The sequence below is a fragment of the Heterocephalus glaber genome, unplaced genomic scaffold (assembly GCF_053883595.1).
Source record: "Heterocephalus glaber isolate CG9 unplaced genomic scaffold, H.glaber_assembly_v1.0 deba00001444, whole genome shotgun sequence".
Classification (NCBI taxonomy): domain Eukaryota; kingdom Metazoa; phylum Chordata; class Mammalia; order Rodentia; family Bathyergidae; genus Heterocephalus; species Heterocephalus glaber.
The window spans coordinates 4,745,334-4,772,049 of record NW_028258297.1 but is presented as its reverse complement, the minus strand read 5'-3'; the positions used below and the strand labels follow the sequence as shown (position 1 = coordinate 4,772,049).

The 26,716-nt window shown below is 57.3% G+C and overlaps 1 protein-coding gene across 14 annotated transcripts in view; it reads left to right on the top strand.

Moving 5' to 3' along the window:
- Window positions 1-26,716, top strand: part of Prr5 (proline rich 5) — a 40,158-nt gene that overhangs the window by 4,762 nt on the left and 8,680 nt on the right. For 4 of the 14 annotated variants that reach the window (XM_013072544.3, XM_013072543.3, XM_021258819.2 and 1 more), the window contains exons 1-4: window positions 14,089-14,216; window positions 19,985-20,169; window positions 20,817-20,897; window positions 26,576-26,624. In XM_013072544.3, coding sequence (XP_012927998.1) covers window positions 19,994-20,169; window positions 20,817-20,897; window positions 26,576-26,624 — 306 coding nt within the window. In that variant the 5' untranslated portion in view covers window positions 14,089-14,216; window positions 19,985-19,993. Of the gene's footprint in view, window positions 1-13,835; window positions 14,217-19,984; window positions 20,170-20,816; window positions 20,898-26,575; window positions 26,625-26,716 lie in introns of those variants that run through there. The other 10 variants (XM_087213714.1, XM_087213713.1, XM_013072545.3 and 7 more) reach the window with 6 other exon arrangements.

The following is a 26,716-nucleotide window of genomic DNA, read 5'->3' as shown; positions in this document are numbered from 1 at the left end:
AAGCAAGACTAGAACCCAGCAAAGCAAAGGTTAAATTCTGTATTCCTTGTCTGGTGTCTGGGCACAAAGTGGTATGAGATGAACTCCAGAGAGCTTGGGCGACCCCATGTGGTCTTGCTGGTGCAGTCCACATAGACTCCCTCTTGGGCTGGCTCTGCTCATAGCTGTGGCTTTCCTCAGCAGATGTTCCACATTCCTGGCTTCTCCAACTTCCTGGGGTCACCACTGTACTTGCAGCTTCATTCCCACAGCTCCATGCTGCCCTCTTGAAGGCGGACTGTCTGGCCTCCGAGGCCTTCTTCTGAAATCTAGCTAAAAGCCTCTGTGACCCACAGCCCTTGCATTCTGCAGACTTGCAAAATTAGTATCATATAGACAACACCAAGGTCCACCTTCAATGAGAGGAGTGGCTGGGCCCCCTTGGGTCATGGCTGCAGCCAACTGAGTGTCTGGAATACAGGCTGAGCCCTGTACAACAAATTCTGGAGAAGTTCAGTGCAAGCTGAGTGCCCCAGTGCTCTCTTCCCAGAGCAAAGTCTTTCAAAGGAGTTTACACTTTTACAGCCTTGAGCCTGGTGTAGATTGGGTCTGGCCAATTCCTAAGATGCCCTCAAGATGTCTTTCCTGCTGTCCAGTGCAAAGTACCTGGCTTCTTTTTAAAAGTGCCCATCTGTTCAGCAATCATACCTTCTCTTGCCCCAACTTTAAATGTGCTCCTTTTCTGGCCAAACTGCAAGTTTTTCAGATCTTTCCACAATGTTTTTTGTTCCCAAGTCTCATTATAAATCTGTCTCAAAACAGGCAGCAATATAATACGGCTGCCACAACATGAATGTTCTGCTGCCTTGAAATTTCTTCTGCCAGATTAACTAATCTGTTACTTTTAAACTCACCCTTTAAACTTTAATCCACTTGATGAAGTTAGAACCCTCCTGATCCAGTCACTTCCCAAAAAAGCCCATCAGCTGGCAACCCACCTCTGAGCACATGAGTTTTGGGGGCCATTTCAAATCCAAATCACAACATTGTGCATTGCGTCCACTTTTTGGTGGCCACTGCTTGTTTATTCACAGGTTCAGGGAGCTCACTACTTATGAACCCTTAGGACTGTAAGTCCGGGACTTCTGGAGGTGACAGTGATGAGTCTGATATATGACTCAAAGTGCACAGGGAGTCAGGGAGGTGACCCAGAGCTGGACTTTGGCCTGGTACGTAGGGCAGGTGCCAGGAGGGGCACCGACAGGGACATCTTCCTCCCACAGACCGCGCGGTCTGATGTTGAACTGTTTCTGCACAGTGTCACCATCACACCAGAACTCAGTCTATTGCTGTCTTCACTTGGTGTGACATAAGGAGCATCTTTCTCAAATAGTGCAGGAGCTCCTACCTGTGTCGCCGTGATGTGTCGCTGTCTGCCCCACAGTATGCTCATACATGCCCATCTCAGAGGTCTCCAGGTGGACAGTGATGTCCCGCTCTGCTGTCCAGTGGTCACATGCTCACCAGCCTTAGGGTCCCAGAGGAGTAAGGGACAGATGTGACACACCCACCCTGGCAGGCTTGAAACTCCTCCAGTGGCAGCTGTGATTATTGCTGCTGTTATTGTCCTGTGTGGATCCCTGGAAGCAGGAGCCAGGTTCCATGAGTCTGTGTCGCCCTCCCTGGATGCCTCTGATCTGATTGCTGCCATCTGGTGTCCCCCAACTAGAGTGAGCCTCCGTGCGGGCCTGAAGCTGGAGAGGCTTCATTGACACCACCTCATCTTGTCCCCCACTAGAGGGGATCAGTAGCTCCATTGCAGAGCCAGGCCCCCAGAGGTTGACTCAAAGTCCACAAGAGAAAGGGGAAGGCCCGGAAGGCTTCCTGGAGGAGGTAGGGGAGTGGCAGGGGACCAGCAGCATAGGCAGAGGGGTGGAGAGAAGAGGGAGTCTTTTGTGAGCACAGCTGAACCCAGCACCAGCACTGGGTCGAGCAGGGATACAGGGCGGGGGCCCCCAAGGAGTCTGCTGAGCCAGACCGGAAGTTGCAGCGGGACGCACGTTGCCCTGGACCCTTCCTTCAGTGTGGGCAGGAAAGGGTGTACTGTGGCTCAGCTGCAGGCACCTGCCTGGGGATTGTCTCAAAAGCAGTGATAAAATATGAGGAGCTGGGCATCCCAGTGCAGGGCACAGTGGGGGCAGCTGCCATCCCCCACCTGCAGCCTTCTGTATGCACACATTCCACTCAGTCACCAGGGCCTGGAGCCCCTTTCCCATGGCCCAGGCTCCTCTGCCCTTTGGCCACAGATGCCTCACAGCACCTGAGCCGTGGGGCTGCTTGATGCCAGGGTAGCACGGCCAAGGACATGGGCACAGGAGGCTTCAGGCCAGGGTCCTCCTGGCACCACCCCAAAGCACCCCTTTTCTTCTCTGCATCCAGCACGGCAGGTCCTCTGAAGCAGCAGGCAGGGCGTGGGGTGCAGCACAGCAGGTGTCCACATTGCTGGCGGGGCAGAGATTTGGTCCCTTGTGTTGCCCAAGACCCGGTTCCCAAGGAGCCGAGCTCAGCTGCAGCAGAGTCAGGACCAGGTTGTCTGCTCCCCGAGATGCAACACAGTGCTGTGACTTCAGGTTTGTGCTTTTGACTTTCAGAATAGCAGCAACAACAAAACTAGAAGCAGCCATCTGGCTTCTTCCTCTCCCGGCGCCTGCCGTGTGGGCTGAGCAATCGGGCTCCGCGTCTTTTGTCATTCATTCATAAAATGAGCTCTGGTGAAGTGCCACAGGCTCGGGGACTGGGACCGTGGGGGAACTCGTGCCACAATGGGGATTCCACGGAGCTAGAGAGGAATGCGCAGGGCTCCAGGGCCCACATGTGTGCTGTGAGGCCTCAGGCAGGTAGTTCTGCCTCTCTGATTTGTGTCTAAGGGACAAGCTCTGCTGCACCACCCCCAGCTCCCCTCGAATCCGAGCCCAGGCTGGCATGGAGCGACTCAGCATGGGCTCCAGTTTCCAGAGAGGCCCTGGCAGGCCTTGCGCTTGACTCGCCAGGAAATAACTGGAAGCAAGCATGGGAGGCCTGAGTTTGGGGAGATCTTTCCCAAGGTGCCCAGACTTCCGAAGGGAAGCCCTGGTCTCTGCAACCCCTGGCACAGCATTGTGGGTGGGATGGGGTGGCTGGGCCAGCTCCAAGCTCAGCTCGGCCGTGCATGGCCTGGGCCCTGCTGCCAGCCTTGGCTTCTGCCTGCCAGCCCAGTCCTCCCTGGCCTCCTGTGGCTGCTCCTCACCCCAGCCTGTCCTCTCCTCCTGCTTCAGCCCTGCAGGTGGGCACCATTCTCTAGGCGGCATCCTGGCTGCCGAGTCCACCCAGCAGGTCAGCCGTGACCTTCCCCACCCCAGCCCCGGCGGCAATGCTCCTGGCTCTGAGAAGTGCAGGTCCCCCAGTGCCCCAGCGCCTAGCCGGCTACAGGCAGTTCAGCTCCTGGCCAGGCTAGGACTCCAGAGTGCACTGGGTGACCGTGGGAGGGGCAGGGACCTGCAGACTGTCCCTGCTGATCAGCCTCCATGTGCTTGGCCCTCAAAGGAGGAGGACGTGCAGAGGGCGGGAGAGGAGGCCTGAGGAGCCACAGGGCGGTGGGCAGGACAGCTAGGGTTCGACATCTGACAAGTGAAAGCATCTGGGTGTGAGAAAGGGACCCGGAGGAGATGCCCGCCCGCCATGGGCCAGCAGCTGGCTCAGTGGCCGTCTCTCCTCCCACCCTCTCCGCACGTCTCACATTTCCCGGGCTTCTGACAGTGACAGTGTGTGCTGAGAGTCCTTGCTAGACCCTGAGGGACATACAGACAGCCTGATGGGGGAGGCTGAGCAGAGCCGTCTCGGAAGCCAGTCCTGAGCTCAGGACACTAGGGGTAAGGTGACCCTAAAGGTGGGTTTGCTGGGTGGCAGGTGTGGTGGCCAGGTGAGGGCCAGGCAAGCCTGGAGACCTGGATGGGTGTGGGCTGGCTAGCAGAGGACCAAAGGGGCTGCTAGACCTGACCTGACCGGTGGGGCAGGGCAGGATGTCCATTTCCTTCCTCTGTCTGCTGCCTCATTCATTCACTCACTCACTCATTCATTCATTCAACAAGCGTTTCTCTGCATGGATGGTGCTGGCTGCTGAGGAGCACAGATGCTGACATGGACCCTGCCTGGCGTGGCTCTGGGATGTCCCACAACATGGCCCCGTGCCCCCCCCCCGCCAAGGGAGCACACAACAGGAGGGACAGCAAGCCGGGGGACAGTGGGAAGTGACAGCTGGACCTTCCAGGTGCCCAGGATGGCTTCCAGAGACAGTCACGGTCAGTGGCCATCACAGCCCAGAGGCCTCCAGGGAGGCGGCAGATAGGTGGACAGACAGAGCACAGGGCAGGCATCCCCATCGGGGAGCACTGCTGAGACTGTGCAGCACAGGGTGCTGGAGCTGAGTAGGGGCCAGCTGAGGAAGGAGGCGGCTGTCCCTCTGTGAGTCTCCCTGGGAACGTGCCTGACACAGCAGGTAGCCGGGCAGCACCATCCAAACTAACGTGCGTGCGTGCGTGTGTGTGTGTGTGTGTGTGTGTGTGTGTGTGTGTGTGTGTGGTGAGGCAGAGCTGATAGGGAAGACTTGGTGGGTGGGGTTACCCCAGGAGGGTTTTGCAGGATGGATAGGAGTTAACCAACTCGACTGGGCTAAGGGGAAGTTCATCCCAGACAGAGCAAATGAAGGACAAGCTGCCCTGGAGACCAGATGGGCGTGAGTGATATCTGCCATTGTCTTTGTTATAGCTCATGGAGGGAAGGAGGGGTCACCCCATTCTCTGTTGGCAGTCACAGCCCAGAGCTGAGCCCCTGCTGTTCCCCCTGCCCGAAGTGGCCCAGCACACTTGGTGTCATGGGGCAGCTCGGCTCTGACCTCCCCAGCATCAGTGGCAGTCGCTTCCCTTCGGAGTCTCAGTTTAACTTCTCTGAGAAATGTGGGCCGGAATTCAGGGTCTTGGGGCTGCCCAGGCGGAATGCAGGAAGGGACAGGTTACACAGTGACTGGCACTCGCAGCCTCGGTGGGCATTTTACTTCCTTCCCCCTATGCTAGCACAGTCTGCTCCATGGGCCACTGTGCATGTCCTACCCCAAAGCGAGGCCGCGGTTTCTTGGGCTGTGACATGGACAGCTGGCCTGGATGAGCCCCAGGGGCCTCTGACCCTGGCCTCCTGCAGCAGAAGGGGCTGAGAGGTGTCGGATCAAGGTCGCCCCCATCTCTTTCCTCCTTCCTGGCTTTGGAAGGGTGTCTGTTCCCAAACTGAACCTAGGTCCCTGGGCAGGAAGGTGCAGAACCCAGGCAGTCATGCCTGCGGCCAGCAAGGAGAGGGACCCGGCAAGGTCCTCCAAGCCCCCACCCCCAGCCCGCCAGGGCCAGGGAAGGGTGCTATGGGTTGCGTTGCCAGCCCCTGCCACCAGGGGGCACTGTGACCACAGTAGAGCTGCTCAGCTTGTAATACCTGCGACGTCAGCCTGGGGAGAGAGGGGCTGAGGCAGGAGAATCCCCAGTTTGAGGCCAGCCTGGGCTACATAGTGAGACCTCGGAACTTCATGTCCTGACGTTGTAGTCTTCTTATTTTTTTTTTGGTACCGGGGATCGAACTCAGGACCTTGCACTTACGAGGCAAGCAGTGGCACCACTGAGCTAAATCCCCAGCCCTCTTGTACTCTTCTTAAAGTCCAGTTTATACTCACGATTCTCCTTGACTCCCTCCCTCCTGTTTCTTCTTTGCTCCTGGCTTTTCCAGCCCCATGGGTAGGCCAAGCTGGTACTTGGTGCCCGCCTGTGCCCAGGGCCTGGCTTCCCACTGTCCCCATTCCTGAGGGGCACCATGGTGAAGCCACACTGGAAGCTCCCTCCAGGTACCCGACTGTTACCACCACCTGTTCTGGTTTTGATTCCCTCTTATGTTTTTAATTGCATTATGCAGAGTCGTTTATAGTCTCCTTCCCATGGTCTCTTGGCTGAAGTTCTTGAGAATTTCCTCCTGATGCTTTTTTGTTTTGTTTGTTGTGTTTTGTTTTGTTTTGGAGACACAGGGTCTCGCTATGTAGTCCAGGGTGGCCTCAAACACAGCAATCTTCCTGCCTCAGCTGCCTGAGTGCTAGACTTTCAGGCATGCACCACCATACCTGGCTCAGTCCTTACTATCTCACAAGCTCTGCTGTGTACGTAGGGCACATCGGAATCTTGCACTGGGTGCTTCTAGGCTGCAGGTGAGAAGGGAGGCTGCAAGTTATGTGAGCCTCTGAATCGTCTGACTTCCTGAGCTCTGCCAGGGCACCTGGTGCACTATAAGAATCCTCACCTGCAACACCCAGAGCCCAGCCTCACCCGTGGGCCCCCTCTGGAGTTGCAGAAGCCCCCCCTTCACCTCCCATCCCCCACACCCTGCAGCGCATCTGGTGTTCCTGATGCTCACGCTGGTGCCCTCTGCCCTCTGCTCTGCTCCACAGTGGGGAGGTAGGGTAGTCTGGGTGGAGACCAGCACGTGTCCTGGGAGGCTGGCATCACAGATGGAAAGGGGCAAGGGTGGGTATTTCCAGTCACTTTTTTCTTTCAGTACTGGGGATCAAACCACTGGACCACATCCTCAGCCCTTTGTGCTTGATATTTTGTTTGAGACAGGGTCTCACTATGCAGTTCAGGCTGGCCTTGAACTCATTACGTTGCCCAGACTGAACTCACAGGGATCCTCCTGCCTCAGCCTCCTGAGTAGCTGAGATTACAGACATGCACCATTGTGCCCGGAAGTCACCTTTCTTGTGAAGGTTAAAGCAGAGGAGACTTTCTCTGTCACTTTCATTGGCCCTCAGCACCCATCACTGTGGATGCTCTCATAGCCTGATCGGCCCCCGGGTTGGGGTTAAGGCTAGGGTTAGGCCAGGAGGTGGGCATGGTATGGTGGAGTGTGAAGAAGGGCCTGGGGGAGCCAGGGGAGAGGAGGCAGAATCGGAAAGAGCTGAGGCTTCAGACCTCGGAGGGACTTGGACATCAGGACTGGAAACAGTTGCTGCTCAGGCGGGGCTGGGCCTGAAGCCCGGAGCAGGCAGGGACCAGCTGGCACCTTCAGAAGGTGGATTCCAGTAGTGCCGGGAGGCCTGGTCAGGGGGGCCAAGAGGTCCTGAGCCCAGGGCTGCAACATGGAGAGGGGTGGCCAGTGGCAGCCAGGTGGGGGCCTCTGGGGGATGCCAACTACAGGGACAGGCCCAGCCACAGTGCCAGGCTTCTGTGGGGAGAGGAGCAGGATCCGCATCTACCGCCCACTCTGGGGGACATGGGGGACTGGAATGGTGCCCCAGGGTCAGCCCTGGCCTCCATCTGCAGTCTGTGACTCTGGAGGGTTTGAGGTGAGCCTGCAGCCTTCCAAGAATGGCCCCTGGTGAAGGGCTGCCTCCAGGGACGCAGACAGGAAGTCACCCCGAGTCCAGTCCAACTCTATGCCTCCCCACAGCCTCAGGCTCCGAGTCCACACCACAGGACACCCCAACTGCCTCAAAGAACTGGCACAGGTGCCCAGGGCTGGCAGTTCGGAGTCGTGTGTTTAGCTCCGGGTCATGACGCCCCTGGCAGAGGTGGCCTCGTGGAGTTTTTCTGTTGGGGACAAAAGGGGCCGGAGGGGTTCCAAGGGCGCTGAGTCTGGGGCAGACACAGGTTCCCTGGGGTCAGAGCCAGAGCCTGCAGTGGACTGCAAGGGCCTGCTGAGGACAGGCAGTGCCTGGGTCCCCACTGTTCCTGACAGGTGACCGCAGGCTGGTGGCTTACAACAGGACTGGTTTCTCCTGTCTGCCAGGGAGGTGTGGCCAGGGGCTCCTGGCAGCTGCTGGCGCCCTGTGACAGTCCTCAACTTGTCACCTGCCTCTCCTCGGGTCTCTGCAGCTGTGGGGCTCTTGCTTTTTGTTTTTTCGTTTGTTTTGGTTTTGTTTTAGAAACAGGGTCTTGCTATATAATTCAGGCTGCCCTTGAACTTACTATGTAGCCCAGGCTGGGCTTAAACTCACAGTGATCCTCCTGCCTCTGCCTGCCAAATTCTGGAATGACAGGCATGTCCCACCATCCCTGGCTTGTGTGGCTCTCTTATAAGGACATCGGTCACTGATTTAGGACCACCTACTCCAATGGGACATCATCTCAGCCTGGTGCCATTGCAGAGACCCCAGGCCAGGTCACATTCGCAGGCACCAGGGAGGGACTTCAGTGTGTCCTTTTGGGGGACCCAGTTCTACCCGAAGCAGTGAGTGGTCTGAGGACTCTGCTGGGCTCTCACCTGAGAGTTTGGCGTTTGGTGGGCCGGTGGGGTCATTGTTAGGATGGGAGGCTGCACGAAATAGCACCTGAATTCTGCCAGCATCATCTCTGCCCATGATGTGGATTAAAGAGGACGAAGCTACCATTTGTGCCCCTGCCCTGCATCCCTGCAGAGACCCTTGGCCCTCCCAAGAGCAAGGAGGTCATCCAGTGCTATGTCCCGGCCAGGCCAGGTGACCTTGGGCAACTAACCAACCTTGGCTCCCCGGAACCCAGGACAAGGGAGTAGTCACCCTCTGTGTAGGATTGCATGGGAGCTTAGGGCTGCTGCTGCAGCTGGCCTGGCCCATAGAGCGCTCAGGTGGTGGGAGGCCCTGTGTCACCTCCATCCTCAGGTCGGGGAGACGCAGTCTGGGCCAAGGAGGGATTACAGGGAGGGTCCTGCAGGGCAGGGGTGGAGCCAGAGCATCTCTGGGCCGGGGGTTCTCAAGCCTGGCCTTTCTCGGCCCCTCTGCTCCCCAGCTCTGACAGGGATCTCTCTGTACCCCAGGAACCTATTGATAGACCAGAGTTGGGGTTCTAAAACACGAGCCTTGCCAGATGTGGTGGCACATGCCTGTAATCCTAGCAATCTGGGAGGCTGAGGCAGAAGAATCTCAAGTTCAAGGCCAGCCTGGAGAACTTAGACCCTGTCTCAAAATAAATAATTGAAAAAGAGCTGGGGGATATAACTTTGTGCAAAAATAAATAAGTATTAAAACACCCACCCTGAAGAACCTTTAGGAAGCAAGTGTTTGAGACCTCACTCACAGAAGGGAAACTGAGGCATGGAGAGGGTCTCTAAAGGTTGCATTTATGAGCCAGGGTGTTGGAGAGAAAGACCCTTGCTCTCCCCAGGACCTGAATTATGGGGGCTGATAGCTGACTTGCTTTTAGGAGATGGGGCCTGGTTGGATGAAGTGGGTCACTGTGGGTGTGACCTGGAAGAGTTTATCTTGTTTCTCAACTCCTTTCTACTCTCTGCTTCCTGTCTACCATGCTGTAAGCAGCTCTCTTCTACCATACCCCTCTTCTATGCCACCCTACTTTGGATCCAGCCAACCATGCAAGGACTGAAACATGAGCCAAAATAAACCTCTCCCAGGGGTGTCAGGTGTGTCCCAGCAGTGAGGGAGGTGACTAAGACAGAATTTTGGTACCAGAGAAATGGGATCATTACTGTAACACTTCCTACCTGACCAGGTGGTTCAGAAGCCTTTGGAACTGGTTCTCTGGAGGAGTTTGAAATGGTTTGGAGGCTTGATAGATTCTGGTCAGAAGAAGACCAGAATGCTGATTTAAAAGAAGGAGAAAGAAAGAGAAAGAGAGAGAGAGAAAGGAAAGGAAAGAAAGAAAGAAAGAAAGAAAGAAAGAAAGAAAGAAAGAAAGAAAGAAAGAAAGAAAGAAAGAAAGAAAGAGAAAGAAAAAAAGAAAGAGAGGGAGACTCAGAAGGTTTCTGTTAGGAAGGACTCCATTGGCTGTTGGACTCCAGGCCATGTGTGTTATCCTTTGGTGTAAAATTTGTCTGCATTTTGTTCATGTCCTGAGACTTTGTGGGAGACTGAAGTTAAGAGTGGCAGACTAATTAATCTGGAGGAGGAATTTCAAAGCAGTCCAATGTTCATGCTGTAGCATAGGTATGGTTTACTGTTTTTTGCCATGTTTATACTGAAAATCAGGAGGAAAAAGTCCATTTGAAAAGTTTTCCATTTCCCAGAAAGGAAGGGCCTACAAAGTTGGGGCAGAGGAGAGCTTGGTTGCTGAAAAGATTAGCACTAAAAAGAAGCTAAGCACTTTACAACAGGATGATAGAAAAAATGGCTTGAGTGCATCACAGCAACCAGGAAGACCCCATCCTTCACAGGCTGAGAGTTCAGTGGTGAAAGACTGCTTTGGGAAGAGAGCCCCGGGGGCACCGGGCACTAGAAGGACTACCTAAGGAATTCAGTTCACAGTGCTCAGTCAGCCAGCCACTCAGAGGCCTCTGCACTCCTGATTCAAGGAGGCCTGGCTACTACTCAAGCTGGCGGCAGACCTTGGCATCACCCACGTGGTACTGGCTTTACAGGCATAAAGAATAAGAGATGTGGGAATCGGGAGGCTTCCACTCAGATTTCAGAAGAAGCCCTGGGAGGCCAGGCAGTGTGACCCTGAGAGGGCAGTGCATTCAGCCAAAAGTGCAGTGGAGATCACAGGAAGTTGGAGAAATCAGAAACATGGGACATCTGAGAAAGGCCACAGGGCTTGATGAAAGGCAGCCCAAGAGAGAGGCCATGAGGGCTGAAATCACCAGCAATGCCGTAGGGGCAGGGCCATCCAAGCCCTTTGGAATTCACATCTCCTTGTCACAACTTGCTCCCTGGTGCTGGACATGGGACTACAAGATTTAATGTTTGTCCTGCTGGGTTGTGGTCTTGTTTGTTCCCATTTGTTGCTGCCCCTCTCTTCTTCCCTTTTGAAATGGGAATGTTTACCCTGTGCCCTTGCATGTTGGCAGTGTTTAGCTTTTTAATTTTTACAGGAGCTAAGAGTCTGCCCTAAGTCTCAGGAGATTTTGGACTTGGACTTTTTTAGAATGCTGAAACTGTTAGGACTTGGGGAACTCTTAGAGATGGACTCAATGCCTTTTGCATAATGGGGTGCCTCTGAGTCCTTCAGGCTCCGCTGGCAGAATGTTACGGTTTATGTCTAGATGTCCCCGCAAAGCCTGATGCACTCACAGGCGGGGCCTTTGGAAGGTGACTGGATTGGAGGCCTAGAGCTGCCTTGCAGCTAAGAGGCGGGGCCAGGTTGGCAGAAGCCGGTCCCTGGGGGCATGGCCTGGAAGGTTATAGCTCCCTTCCAGGCTCCTCCTTTCACTGTCTGTGTTTCCTGTCCACCGTGCTGTGAGCAGCTGTCCTCTGCCATGCCGTCCTGCTTTGGAGTCGGTCAACAACTATGGACTAGAACGTGAGCCAAAATAAACCTCTCCTCCCTTACGGTGTGGGTGTGTCAGGTATTGTGTCCCAGCAATGGGGGAAGCGACCAAGACCAGACTCCTTCAAGGATTGGGGCGCTGGGCTCCTCCTCCACCCTGTGGGACTCAGGAAGCATGTGGGTACCAGGGCAGCCCTGGCCACCATGAGGGGAGGGCTTGTGAGGCCACCTTGTGGCCAGGAGGGGTCGGTGGCCCAGGCCAGGGAAGCCATCATCTGGGGGACTGAGGGGATCAGACAGGGTCAGGAGGTGTGTCTAAGGGAGGAGAGGCCACCAGGGTTGACCCGGGTGCCATCAAAGGACAAAGAGAAGGAACTCACAGGTCCCACAGAGCCCCTTCCCTGGGACATAACCGTATTTTGTTTTGGTTTGGTTTTTCCAGATAGGGTCTCTCTATGTAGCTCAGGCTGGCTTCACACTTGTGGTGATCCTCCTGCCTCAGCCTCCCAGTGCTAGGATTATAGGTGTGTACCACCACGCCCGCTCTACATGGCTCTATTTTGGGCCCATGGGGAGCTGCTGCTTGTGAGCCCCACCACCGCCCCCAGCCACGCTGACCTCCCACGTGATAGTCACATCTTTTCAAAGGCAATTCTGTGATTCTTGGGTACTTTTATGTAATTTTTTTACGAAGGTAAGGCAGGGCATCCTTGTCCAACTATGAGAACTGGCATGGGATTTAGACCTGGGGTGGCATGTGTATCCTGTACATACACGAGCGGGTGTGACCAGGAGTGTCCAAGAAGTCTCCTGGCGCCTTGAGTGGAGACCCCTAAGGGCATGTCTGACGCTGGACAGTTTGTACAATGCAGACACACCGGTTGGGGCCCACACTTTGATCCCGCTTTACTGACCAGAGCTGAGGCCACCCAAGTCCCCAGAATGCTTCATCCTTCCAACCAGAGGCTGGCAAGTGCCTCCTCTGTTGTCCCCAGCCTGGGCCTCCCTGGTGTTAGAGAGGAAGTAGGGAGCCCGGCCCTTCCTGGCTGTCAGCTCACAGTGGCACACATGGGTCACAGTTTGGGGGTGACAGGTTGGTGGGAGATTCTTGGGATCCTCTGTTTATGGCTGTGTCCCCTACAACAAACAAGGTAGTGGCTGGCGTATAGTAGGTGCTCAGGGAATGTTGGTCAGTTTGAACTGAAGGATGATTCCTTACATGGCTCTTTGGGATTCTTCTTTCAGTTTTGGTTTGGGTTTTTTGTTGTTTGTTTTGTTTGAGACAGGGTCTCCTCTGGCCTTGAGCTCACTGTGTACCCCAGGCTGGCCTTGAACTTTCAGCTATCCTTCTGTCTCAGCCTCCGAGTACTGGGGTTACAGGAGTGCACCACCATGCTGGGCATTTTTGTTTTTTCTTTTTTGAGACAGCATCTCACTGTGTAGTTCAAATTGGCCTTGAACTCACTGTGTAGCCCAGGCTGGCCTCAAACTCATGGCAGTCCCCTAAGGGATTATAGGCATGTGCCACCCTGCCTGGCTAAGGCTCTCTTGCATTTTGTATAGGTCACCCAGAGCCTGGGGCCATTCGTGTCCCCCTGTGCTAAAGAGTGGGCAGGCCAGCCTTGCAGGCATCCCAGAAGCTAGGGATAGGGCAGGGCTCTGTGAGCAAAGAGGGCCTGGGGCAGGCCAGCTTTGCTATTGGTGGTTGCAGGACTTCGGGAAAATTCATTTCTTCCGGTAAGCCTCAGTCTCCTCAGCTGGGAAATGAAGAGAATAATCTTTGTCTCACCGAGGGAGGCTCTGTGGGGAACCTCTAAGTGCTGGGCCCAAGGCCCTGCCCTCCCTGGGGGATTCAGGAAGGTCCCTGCCTCTCCACCCCAGGGGCCGCAGCAGTAGCAGGCCGGGCTCCGTCCTGGGAGGGGCCCTCACTCCTTCAACCGCAGCCCTGCAGCCCACAAGGCCAAGACCCTGCAGAGCGGGGTGCACGTGCCAGGCCAGGGCAGCTGGGTGGGTACAGCTCCTGCTGGCCAGAGACACCCCACCCCCGTCTGCAAGCCTTTGCCCAGTCTTCGCGAGTATTGCGCAGGAGCCTGCACCCCAGTGAAGCGGCCTTGGGGCACCTCTGTGGGCACCGCCTTTTCTGGGTGGACAGAGGGGTGGGGGTGACTCCCTGAGGCCTTGATGGAGGTGTCTCTGTCTCGTGGTCGCTGTGCATGTTGTGGGTGTGAGTGTGACCGCAGGGTCGAGCACAGGGTGGACATGGGGCTGGGCCTCGCGTGGGTATTGGCTTCCTGTGGGCACGAGTGCCCTTTGGAAGAGGGGTGGGGGTTGAGCGTATTCCCCCTCCCAAGGGCGGACCGACCCGCTCTGTGGCTGCCTTGGGCGCTTGGGGGCCGGCCCCGCCCAAGCTCGTAGCCCCGCCTCCCGGTAGTGGCCCCGCCCCTTCTGCCGGCCCCGCCCTGCCCGGGACCCACCCCTGCCAGGTCCTCGTCCCACCCCACGGGAGAGACGTGGACCCCGCCCCAGTCCTAGCCCCTCCCTCAAGGCCCCGCCCCGGAGGAGCCCCGCCCCTCCCTGCCCCGCCCCCCGCCTGCGTTTGAGCTGGGCCGGTGCGGCGGCGCGCGCTCCACGCTGTCCCGCTCCGAGCAATGATTAACCCGGCGGGGCGGCCGGCGCTCGGCCCGGAGCGGAGGCAGGAGCCCAGGGCGGGACCCCGTGGGGCCGCTAGGCTTCCGGCTGTTGCCCAAGTTTCCTTGTAGAGCGCCCAGTGCCGGCCTGCCCGGCCGTGGTGTGGCGTGGCGTGGCGCGGCGCGCGCGTGGGCGCTGGCCGGCCGCCGGGCTCACCATGAGGACTCTCCGCAGGTTGAAGTTCATGAGTTCGCCCAGCCTCAGTGACCTGAGCAAGAGAGAGCCGGCCGCCGCCGGGGACGAGAGGGGCACGCAGCAGCGCCGGGCCTGTGCCAACGCCACCTGGAACAGGTGAGGGGAGCCGGGGGGGGGGGGGACCCGCCTGCCCGAGGGGTGCGCCCGAGGGAAGCTCTGCGCCTGGGACCGAGCAGCCAGCCAGGGAGGGCGACCCGCGCCGCCCCCGGCCCCCCCGCCTGCGCCTCACGCCCGGGGGAACCCGCCGGACAGCAGGAAGTGTCTCCCACTTCGCAGATGAGCAGACGCGCCCGGGCCCCAGCGGGAGCGCACTTCCTGTGCCCGCGTGGAGGATCGGTGGATGGGAGGCGCTGGTTCCCCTGGGGGTTCTGGGGCCTCCAGGCGGCCGCTTGGTGCGCCAGGGCCTGGCATTCCTCAGAGGACCCTCCCTCCCCGGGGCAAGCGACGCGGGGAGCCCCTCCCCCAGCCCTGACCCTGAGAACCAGAAAGGAGATGGCTTACATTGTGAAATTCCCCGTACTCTGCTCAGGGGCCTTTTTAGGAAAGGGCAGCTCCACCAAAAGGGACAGGGGCTGCTCAGGGTCTGCGGGTGCTGTCCCCACCCCCACAGGCGCCAGATGCTCCACCAGCTGTGGTCTAGGCCACCGGCTGTCACTTGGACACGTGTCTTTTCTGATCATCCACTCCTTCCCAGCATCCTGGTGGGCACCAGGCGCCAGCTGGGCCCCTGTGTATACTCAGGGACGAGGCAGGACAGGGTCAGTCTTGCTTATCTCCTGCCCTCCACCAAGTCTGAAACTGAACAAAATGGGGTGGGAGGCAGTAAGTGAAAAGGACCCTTGTCAGGGAGTCTCGTTGGCCTGAGTTTGCTCAGTGTCTGGTCTTTTCCCCGTTAAAGTGCTGAGGAGATGGAGGTCGTCTCCTACTTGTTTCTTGCTGTGCTTTAGTGAAAAGAGCCAGGCAGACTTAAGTTCAAATCCCATCTCTGCCTCTTTCCTGCTGTGTGTTTTGAGTGAATCAGTTAACATCTTTGGTCCTGTTTTATCTATAAAATGGGTAAATGATGGTCCCAGCTCATCATCAGGGGCTATTGTCCAGGTTAAATGTGGAAACGCGTACTGTAGCCCTTTGCATGGTGCCCAGTGTGTCATAGGTGCTCTGTGATGCAATTCGAGCTCAGACACCTTGGAGGACCAGTATACCTGTGGGGGTGGCACCTGAGAACACCTCAGCCAGTTCCCAGCTTTCACCAGGAGCAACTCCACGTGTTCCCTCCAGTCTGGGCTGGACTCCCCCTGGAGAGAGGGGAGAGCACACTGGCTGGGCCTCTGCTGAGGGGTGCTCAGCATCCCCTCTCCCAACCCTGCGTGACCCCACCCATGTCTTTCCCAGCCCAGGAAGCCCTTCGGGGAGGGGACCCTGAGCCCCTCCACTGGATTCTCACTTGGTGGCCTGGCAGACAGAAATCCAGGCCTCCTCCCCCATAGCGCCCCGAGGCCTCTTATCTCCACCCTCTGAACCCCATTAACCTCCATCACTGCTCAGGCCCCAGCCTGGCCCCATGAGGTGTTCCCCCTCCTTTGAGAGATGCACAGGGTACCCAGAGTGCCTGGGGACCTGCCCACAGCACCCATGCCCGGCAGCACACGGGACAGTAGGACCTGCACCTTGCCTCTGCTTCTGGCTGGTGCTGGCTGAGCCATGGAGAGCATGGTGCCTTTCTTGCCTCTCCCTGAGCCGAAATGGCAGGGTCCCTTCCTGCCTCCCTGTCCTCACCCCACAGCAGCCCTGTGCAGGGTCAGGGACAGCTATGTCCCTTGGGGTCTTGGCTTGCGGAGCTGTGGACTCCCCATTTTGCAGCCCCTTTTATCTGTGTGACTGCATTCATTCCGGGGCCTCGGGAACAGATGGCCCCCGACAGGGAAACCACAGCAGTGTGTCTGTGCCCCATCTGGAGGCCAGACTCTCAGAAGTGTGGCCAGGCTGTGCTCCCCGTCCTGGGGTTGGGGGTCCTTCTTTCCCACCACCAGCCCCTGGTGTCCTTGGCTTGTGGCAGCCTGGTCCCAGTCTCCGTCCTGTAAAGACACCAGTTGCTGCCTCCATACCAAGATCCATAGCTGTCACCTCTGCCCACACTTGTTTCCCAGTCAGGCCTGATGAATATCTGAGGGACATCGTTCTACCTGCCTCCGTGACCCTGGGCACACCCCCAAGTTCCCCACACCCATCTCCTCATCCAGATACGGCTTAAAAGTATGTAGCTTGCTCTGTTGTGAGTGGCACAGGGCACTCGGCCAGGCATTCATTCATCCCTCTGTCCGCCCTCTGCTGGCACCCTGCTGGGCCCAGGGCATGGGTTCAGCAGAGAACAGGGCTCCCGAGCCAGCCAGGAGGAGGAGCCAGGAAGTAAACAGGAGACAGGTCAGCAGAGGAGTAATTGCAGGTCACGGCTGGCACTGGAGAGATGAGCTAGTGACCCTGCTGGCTGGGGCACTGCCTCCTCCCCAGGAACACTGGGGCTTTGGGAAGCATTTTCGGTGGGGCGGATGCCAGGCCGTCTGCCGGCGGAGCCTCCTGCAGACTGTAAACCAGAGCCACCTGAGTCCTTTCCTATGCGTCTGCTGCCACTTCACTGGGTGGGTTTGGCCCCCTTCCCAGCCTGGGCCAGGCCTGGCACTGAGGTGTGTACCCTAGGGCGCTCCTGGGGTGGCAGGGAGACGGGGAACACAAGTCTCTGGAGGGCACACCTGCCACCCACCTGAGGTCCACGCTCCTCCTCTTCAAGGGGGGAATGGGTCCCTGTCTGTCCCTGCGTCTCCCTGGCAAACCCAGTTCACTCCCAACTGGGTCTGACCCCGTGTTCACCGGAGGCCTCTGGCTCTGTGAAGGTCATGCCCTCGAGCTGAGGGGCCACATCCGTCCTGAGTGGGGGAGAGGGAGGAGGTGGCCCCTGGGTGTGCCCTGGAGGACAGGAGGAGGAAGGCATCTAGGCACTGCAGGAGCTGGGCACAGGCATGGGATGTTGGAGGGGACCAGGTGGCTGGCCTTGTGACTCAGGGCCTGCCCCCTGCCTCCTGGCAGGAATGTGCTCTCCCAGCTGCACCTGCCCCCACCCAGGGGAGCTCCTGAGCACCCTCAGAAGATGCCTCACCCCTGGGGTGCTGAGGGACATGTGGCTATCCAAGCCTCCTTGAGCCAGTGTCCCTCAGGGGACCCCTCCCCACACAAGCCTTTCCATGGTGGGTGTTGGACCACGGGTGTCAGCATCAGGGAGCCCGGATGCCAAGAAGGGGGTGGTGTGCACCTCAGGCAGCAGGCAGAGGTGGGCCTTTCATTGTTCCCTCCATCTGCCTCTGGGGCTGGACTGTCTTCAGCCAGAAGAGGAAAGGGGCCAATCAGGATCCCCACTCACCTGAGGCCACAGCCAGAGACACAGGAGCCCATATCCCAGCTGGGCCCAGGGATGGTGGTGCTGACCGGAAGAGCCGGCTGTATTTTATAGCCAGTGGCCATCTCAGGTTGGGATGAGGCCAGGCCCTAAATGACCTTGTCTTCACTCCACTGGTCCTAGACAAAGATGCTGGGGCCCTGTCCACTCCAGCCACCAGCCCCAGCCCTCACAGAGTACCCTGGACCTCAGTCCCCCCAAGCACTGCTGAGCACCCAATCCCACAGACACCGGGGTACACATTCCTGCCTTAGCCTGCATCCCCGAAACCCTCAAGATGAGCTCGATACTCTCGTTTCATGGATGAGCCCACTAAGGCCCAAGAGGAGCTGGTACTGTCCAGGTCCAACCCCAAGCCTTCACTTTCGATATTAGCCTTTGGAGGTCTTAAAGGGTCAGAGGATGAGGGTCAAAGGCCTCGGGATGGAGTCCGTGAGGTCCACGTTGAACCCCAGTACCCTTTCCTGCTGCTCTGCATCACGCTGGGTCCTGAGCCCCTTTCTGGGACCAGTTGGGTGTAGTCAGCAGGAGCAGGGCCTCCGGGACCTCCATGGTCAGGATACATTGGGGTTTACACCTGGCAGAAGACTACAGATGCCCTCCAGTTAGGGCCTGGAGCTGGGGAGGCTGCGTGGGAGGGAGGCCCTGTGTCTGGGAGGCCTGGTGTAATCACAGGTCTGCTGGAGCATGCCAGAGGATCCCTCAGAGACAGTTCGATGGGGAAGCAGGGACTTGCAGGCGCCTCCCATGGGCCCGGAGGCGGAGGGTGAGCCAGGAGCCACAGGTGCCTCAGGAAGCTGGCAAAGACAGATGGGGACTGGGCCCCACCGACACCTCACTGTTAGCCAGATGGAGCTGACTTACAGCTGGCACCTTCGGGCTGGCCACAGGACCCCACGCCACAGGTGGGGCTTCCCTCTCTCCCTGCCAGTCAGAATCCACCCACAGCGGGAAGGGCAGGTCCACGGTGGCCTGGGGTGGCAGCGACAGGGGAAGGACAGCCACTGCACTGTCCCTGCACGCTGGCCACGTGGGTGCCTGCTGCCAGCCAGGGCCAGTGAGTCCCCCCAGGAGGGGCTCAAAATCCCCACCAGGCTCCTGGAGGATGAGGTCACTCCCTGCCCACCCTGGTTTGTTCCCTTGGGTCCTGACAGGGACAGAGGTTGGCTCATGGCAGAGCACTCGCCTAGTAGGCGCCAGGCCCTGGAATCCATCCCCAACACCAAACAAGAAAAAAAATCATCACGGGGTGTCCCAAGAGGAGCCAGGCGGTGGGGTCCAGGTCAGCCTCTCGGGGCACCGTGAGGAGGGGTCCCTAGCAGACTCTCTGTCACCTCTGGGTCCTCTGTGGCCCCGGCGGCCTGGTCCACAATGGGACAGGGGCCCAAGGTGGGGTCCATCTCCCCATGTCCCCTTACTTTGCCAGCGAGGGGCCAGTGACACCCCAGAGAACCCTCTTCCCACCCCGGTCAGGGTGGCCTCAGCCAGTGTCCCCAGGAGCCGCCATCACACCCCTCAGGGGCTCGGGCGCACCCTCCCAGCCAGCGTCCTGGGTGTCTCAGCTTCTCCCGGTTCTGTGCTCTCTGGGGGCCATCTGCAGACACCTCAACAGGCCTGCTGGGCTCTGGTCTGCAAGTTTCACTTCTCCCGGGGATGACAAGTCACATGAGGCCCGGAGCCTCCCGCCCCTCCTCTGCAAGTGCCACACTAGGTTTCTTTTGCTTACCCAGCAGGGACTTTGAAAAGAGCAGGAAGCAGCCCCACTGGGGCAACCATTGGTCTAGGGCGTTGAGGACACTGACCCAGGGCCCCATCCCAGCTCTGACTGCTGGGCACAGACTTGTAACTGGGCAAATCGCACAGATTCTCTGAGCTTAGTGTTTCCCACTGTCCTTGGGGTCTGACGTCCCCACCCCATCACAGGCTGACAGCTAGCAGGAGTGTGGGGAAGATACCTCAGCAGGCCTGGCTCACCCCTGTCACGCAAGCCCAGGGCCTCCTGCCTCCCATGGTTAGGCAGGCGCCATGCTCATCCCACCTCTGCATGCGTGGGGACACAGGCCCTGAGGCCGCACAGGGGCAGCGGGTCAGATCCACGCCTGCATCTGAGCTACCTGGAGCTGGAGGAAGCTGGGGCCATCAGGGTAGAAAGTGGGTGGTAGGGGTGACCAGGGTGGGGTTGGCAGTAAGCCACAGGCCACCTCCTCCCCAGGGGACCAGGGACAGGTGGGGCAGGAGGGAGGACCTTGTGCAGTCACCTCTGCTTAGGGACAGGTGTGGGCTGGGGTCCTTTCAGAGCATTTCATGGGGAGGGCTGAGGGGCTAGGGAAAGGCGGGTCCCTGAGAACAGCAGTACTAGAGGCCCCTGGATATCTCCCGCAATGGGATCTGGTCCTTCTGCTTTCTCCTACCTCAGCCTGCAGCTATGCTGGCCCCTCCGCCTACCCTCCCTCCCCCAGGCCCACCATGGGGCCCAGCCTTGGCCTGGGAGGGAGGCAGCTGCTCTGGACAGCTGCCTTTGCAGTGGCCCTTGGACACCCACGGATCTGTGACCTTTTTCAGTCTGCAGTGGGGAGTGGTCCCCTCCAGGACTTGGAACAGGTACTCTCCAGCCTGCTCATGAGCAAGCAGCTACACCTTGGGCCTAGCTTTTATCTTTCCAGCCCTCTGAGGGTCTGGGAAAGAGGGGCCCTGCCCTGCTGCCTGATCCTCCTGCCTCAGCCTCCATGCTGTGTGCCAGCATGCTGACAAGGGCATTTTCAGAGCTCTCAGAGGTGCAGTGTTTTTGCTCCCTGGGACCTGAATTTGGGGGGAGAGGGGAGGTGGAAAGGCCAGAGGCAGTGGATGTTGTGAAGGTTAGCCGGGAATGGTGCCACACACCTGGGATTGGAGTAGTTGGAAGGCTGAGGCAGGAGGATTGCCATGAGTTCGAGGCCAGCCTGGGGCACACAGGAAGTTCAAAGAACTACACAGCAACACCCCCTCTCACAAAACATTTAAATAAGATTGAGGTCAGTAGGATTTGGATGTGTCGTGGACAGGAGAGGCCAGCAGAGGGTCCCCAGTGTTTCTGGTCCAGCAGGAAGAAAGCAGTCAGCCAGGGTTTGACCACAGACTGTGCACAGGGGGCCTAGGTGACCTGGAGAGGTGACCAGGGCTGGGCTGCAGGGCCTCGGGCTCTCAGGAGGGGAGGCTGGTGGACACAGGCTGGGCCGTGGGTGTGGACGCCTCTCTCTCCCCACCCACAGCATCCACAACGGGGTGATAGCCGTCTTCCAGCGCAAGGGGCTGCCTGACCAGGAGCTCTTCAGCCTCAACGAGGGTGTGCGGTGAGTGCTGGGCCCAGACCCGGAGCCCCGGTGACCCCAGCCAGTCCTCCGGGCCTGGCCGTGCCTGGCCGTGCCGAAGGGGAAGTGGGTGGAGCACTGCCAGGGCATTTATCATGTCCAAGAGGAAGGACCCACCTGCTTAAACGCTGAGCGGCACCCGGAAGGGCACTCACCACCGCAGACACCCCTCATTTCCTGTGCCGAGCAGGAAGGGGGCTGTGAAGCAGCCAGGAGGGACAAACTAAGGTGGCCGTGGCTTCCAGTCATCCCTGTGGCTGAGGAGGCTGCAGCTCAGAGACCTCGAGCTGTTGCCCAGTCACAGAGCTGGGACAAGGAGGTGTTGACCTTCAGCCTGACCCACATTGGCCACTGGAATCCCTCCACTCAGGAGGCTGAGGCAGGAGAATTGCCTTGAGTTTGTGGCCAGCCTGGACTACGTAGTGAGACACTTGTCTCAAAAAACAAAACAGGCCGGGGATTTAGCTCAGTGGTTTCACCGCCTGCTGCGCAAGTGCAAGGACCTGAGTTCGATCCTCGGTACCAACAAACAAACAAAAAACAAAACAAAACAAAACAAACCAGCTCATTGGGAAAATAGGCAGTGAACCTTCCCCTTGCTATTCAGGGCAAGATGAAAGGGTAAGTGGAATAGGAGTCAGATTTTGCATGTGGACACCCCATACCCACTCAGTGGCCCTTACATAGGGTAAACTGAGGCCCAGGGAGGAAGGGGCCTGTCAGAGTGACAGAGCAGGAGCATGGTGCCTTCCCAGGCCTGACATGTGTCACTGTTTGTGGTGTTCTGCTTTTCTCTCATCTGGGCCCCACCGAGGGGGCGACCCACGCACACCATTTTCTAATACGCTCCTGCTCAAGGAAATGAGTTTGTAACAAGCTAAAGAGCCTGTTGGTGGTGTTATAACAACCACCCAAAAGAGTCAGGCACGGTGGTGCATGCCTGTAATCCCAGCACTCTGGGAGGCTGAAGCAGAAGGATTGCAAGTGCAAACCCAGCCTGGGCAACTCAGCAACTTCGGGAGACCCTGTGTCAGAATATAAAAATAAAAAGGTCTGGGGATGGAGCTCAGTGTAAAGGCCCTAGAGTCAGTCCATCAAAAAAAAGAGGAAATACTGTCAAATTGCCAAATTTCCAGCACATGGGCTGCTCACCCAGCACCCCCACCCCCACCCCAGGACCAGAGGTCACTGTTCCTGTGTACCCCTGTCCCTTTTCCTGCAGCCCCCGCCCTGGGCCACAGTCCTCCCTGGAGCATGAGCCTCCTGCCCAGGAAAACAGGCCGAGGGCAGGGCGCGGAGCCCGGAGCTCCAGACGTGGCTCACGGCTCATGCACAGGGAAGGTAAGCGTAACTGAAGACGCTGACGTCCTTGTCCTTCTGCCCTCTGTGTATATGTTTATATCTACACAGTTGTGGCTGACTCAGCAGCAGGAACACCAAGAAATGCGTCACTCAAGGCCATTTCATTGTGCGCCTACGTCACAGCAGTCACAGTCCCTGCATCCCAGCCTGTGCAGGGCGTCATTGCCCAGTGCTGGCTGTGGGCCATTGTACCCAAGCAGAACAGAACAGTGCAGTGACAATAAATACAGGCTGGCCTCGGGGCACCACTGTTGGGTCTGCAGCTACTTTCGATGTGCAGTGCCTGGCTGGATGTGAATTTTCACTGAGATCGAATTCACTTGCCATGAGGGTTCAGCCTTTTGCACTGTGTAGTTCAGTGGGTTTTAGCTAGCTGGTCCCCGCTCTCCGCATTTCGGACATTTCCAGTCTGTGGGCTCAGGCACCATGTGAGTTTTGTGCCTGGCTTCTCTCACCCAGAAGCTCTTTGAGGCTCCTGAGACCCAGAGTGTGTGTTGTGCCTGTTTCTGTTGATGACCACCAGTGCCAAAGGTGTCGCTTCTGCCGCTCTCTCAGGGACACACAGGTGCCTCGGGTAGCCTAGTGTAGGGGCAGGGACTGCTGAGTCCCCTGGTGCTATTTTGGGGAGCCACCTGCTCCTTTCCACTGCAGCTGCTCCCCTTACAATGTGCTGGGTCCCCACACGCTCGCAGCCACCTGTTGTTGTCCAGTTCGGGGTTCCAGCAGCTAGTGGGTGTGCACTTCCCTGGGACCGTGGTGTGGGTCGTCTCCGAGGGGCTGATGGCCACTTCGAGTCTGTGGAGAAATGTGTCCTCATCCCTGCCCCTGCGGTGCTCAGGTGCTCGGGTTGCCCCGGCTGTGAGCTGTAAGCCTGCCAGGTCCCCAAGTCGGGACCTCACCTGTGCTGAGCCACACACGTGCCCCTCTCCATGGCGCCCATTGAGGCACAGGGTTTGGTTTTGGGGAGCTCCGCTGTCTGGCATTTCTCTCAGACCCCTTCCTTTGACCACCCCTCTTGACACTTCGCATGATAGTTGTTAACAGTTGGTGCCAGATGTGATGGCGCACACCTGCAATCCCAGCACTCTGGGAGGCTGAGGCAGGAGGATCACAAGTTCAAGCCCAGCCTGGAGAAAACCCTCAGGGAGCAGAAAAGCCTGGGTGGCAGCAGGCGCCCGCTGGGGACCCTCATCTCTCCTGACTCATTGGGTTTTTTGGTGATTGTCCTTGAGGAGACACGCTGTGACCCTCTTCTTGGAGCCTGGGCCCCAGGTGCCCTGGTGGAGCCCAGCTGTGGAGGCATCTTCCCTGTGCCCTTCGGCCTGGCTGCTCTGTGCTCTGTGTACCGAGCCTGGGGAGCTGCTGGCTTTGCTCCCGTGAGGATCCCCTCCTCCTCCTGCCTGCAGCTGTGTGGTGATCACCTGGCCCTGCCACCCTGGGGACAGCGCCAGGTCCCCTTACCATCTTGGGACACCTCGACTCCCTGCTGCACTTTGCTGCTGGCGGGCACCCACACCCCCCTTCCCCCTTCCTCTTGCATTCCCAGCATGCACAGGGCTGGCTGGTCCCCCCAGCCCCAGTGTGGCCCAGCACCTTGCTGTCCAGGAGCCCATGGGTGGCGAACCTGTAGCACATGTGCCCTGTTGGGTTGTTTATATCATTGAAAGCACTGAAAGGTTCACCATCACTGGTTTAAGCTATGAGTTTCTTGTTCCCTGTAGGCTGGGTGGACCCCTCCTAAGCTCCTAGGAAGGATGAGAGGTCTGGGGTTTCTTTTTTTTTTTTGGTACGAAAGATTGAACTCAGGACCTTGTGCTTGCAAGGCAGACAGTGGCACCATTGAGCTAAATCCCCGGCCCAGGTCTGGGGTTTCTTTGAGACAGAGTCTCTGTGTTGCTCAAGCTGTCCCTCAACTCCTGGGCTCAAACAGTCCTGCCTCACCCTCCTGAGTGGGTGGGACAACAGGTATTCACCACCATGCTTTGGCTGTTGCTTTGGTTTGCATTTTGTTTTGTTTTTGTGACAGCATCTTACTATGCCGTTCAGGCTGGCCTCAAATTTGTGGTGATCCTCCTGCCTCTGCGTTCCAAGTGCTGGGATTACAGGCATGCACCACCATACCTGGTTTGGCTGTCTGTTTTTAATCCACAGATCTAGGGACCCAACCTTGGGTTCTGTGGCTTCTCCTCTGACCTCATTAGGTGCCCTCCCTGTGCCTCAGTTTCTCCATCTGAAAAATGAAAGTAGTTCCTACCTTGCCTGTGCGGGTGGAGTTGCTGTATTCGGCACCCTCTCCTGTCTGAAATCTGGGCTCCCAGGGTGCTGTGGGCTGCCAGATGAAAGTCTCCCGAGTGTGTATTCAACATACACTGTGAGTACCTACTACGAGCAGGCTCTGGAGGTGCTGCCCAAACTCTAAGCTCCTGTGGCGACTGGGTGACCAGGGTGTGGGAGCCACCTCCATCACAATGGCTGAGCACTGGTGACCTGGCCCCATCTCCCCAAAATCTCAGGGCTTCCAGCCCCAGGCCTCCCAGGTTGGTGGGGACGGTTAGCCCTGAGCTGGGGCCCAGCTTGCAGCTCCTCTGCAGAGTGTAGCTGCCCCAAAGGGCCTTGGGGACCAGAGCGCCCACTTCCGGTGTGTAGGGCAAGCTCAGTTTACCACCACCTGCCCCACCCCCAGTCCAAGATTAGGGGCAGAAAGAGTTCATTGTTACCCTCTGACTCCTGGGGGTCAGGACACAGCAGAAACGGTGGGCGTCCTGCAGAAATGGAGCTTCGGGGGCTTCTTCTTCCATGTGTTGCTTTTGCCAAATCCTACAAGTTGTCTTTTTGTTCAGCAAGACCGTGTGTGTTGAAACTGTAAAGCAATCTTATTAATCCATGGGGAAATTATGATTGCTCCATGATCCTTAAAAACTTTTGTCACAACATTAAAGCCTATCGTTCTGTTTACTATAAATGTTTTGAGAAATGAAAAACAAAAAGTAAATATTTGCTTGGGATGTTGTATTTAAGACGTTAAAAACATTCAGAAGGGTTTTCTTTGTTTTAAAACATCACCAAGAGTCACTTGAACAGTATTAGCGTGGATTATTTTGCTTTTCTCTTCCTTTTTTTTACAGAACTAACTTGATTTTAGCCTAGTCATCCTATTTTTTTTTTTTTTTTTTTTGGTACCAGGGATTGAACTCCGGTCCTTACGCTTGCACAGCTGGCAGCGAAACCACTGGGCTAAATCCCCGGGCCCTGATTTTAGCCTAGTTAGTCCCATTGTACTTCTGACCTACAGAACTATAAGACAATAAATCTGTTTTATTAAAATTAACTTTATTGGTGCTTTTCTCTTCGTTTTCCTTTGAGACTAGAGCTTACTAAATTGCCCAGGCTGGCCTCAAACTTGGCCTGCCTCCTACCTCAGCCTCCCAGAGCACTTGGCAAAGGACTCTCACTTTTCTTTTCTCTCTCTCCGTTTTGTTTTTTTTTTTGAGACAAGGTCTCACTGTGTAGCCCAGGCTGGCCTTGAACTTCTGGCAGTTCTCCTGCCTCAGCCTCCCGAGTGCTGGGATTACAGGCATGCACCATCACACCTGGCTATCACTTTTCATTTATGAGTTAGCCCAGGCTTTCACCTTAAGATTTTTCAGCAATAAGAGGTGCTTAATTGCACCTGTGCAAGTGTTTTCACATTCAGTACAATAATTAATAAATGACAAGAGCCATTCGTCATAGGACAGGTGTTGTGTGCCTTGGTTTTGCCCAGCAGTCAGCTGATGAGGGTCCCGGGCACCTGCAGGGGGCGCCAGGCTGAGCGGTGAGGCGGCAACGCAGCCACACACTTTGCTGACTGGGCTGAACTGACCGCAGGTGCTTGGGCCCAATCACAGAGCAGCTCTGAAAGACGTGCCGTGATTGGTTATGAGTCCTGAGGCCCATCTGTTACCTGTGTTGTGATTGGTGGCCTGGAAGCCAGCGGTAGCGATCCTACTTTACGATTTTAGCGCTATGGGAACTGAAATTTGAACGGTATTGTCGGGCAGGTGTTCCTCAGACCCTGTTTACTGAAATTCTTGTATATCAGAACCATGTAAAGTGAGAACAGCCTGCAACTCAGGACTGGCTAGAAAGTTCCCCTAATGGAAACAGCAGGGTAAAAATTAGAGAGTGGCTCAGCGGCCAGTGCCTTCAGCCTGCAGTTGGCATGAAATCTGCCCCCGGTCCCTTCCTCTGTACCAGGCCGAGCAGGTGGGTCCCCGCTGCCCTGGTCCCTGCTCACTGTCATTTCTCCTCCCACGCAGGCAGCTGCTGAAGACAGAGCTGGGGTCCTTCTTCACCGAGTACCTGCAGGTGGGTGGCCTTGCTGGACAGAAGGGACAGGGGCACCTGCTCCTAGTGAGGATGGTGGCCATGGTATCATCTCGCCCAAGGCCTCTGTCCCA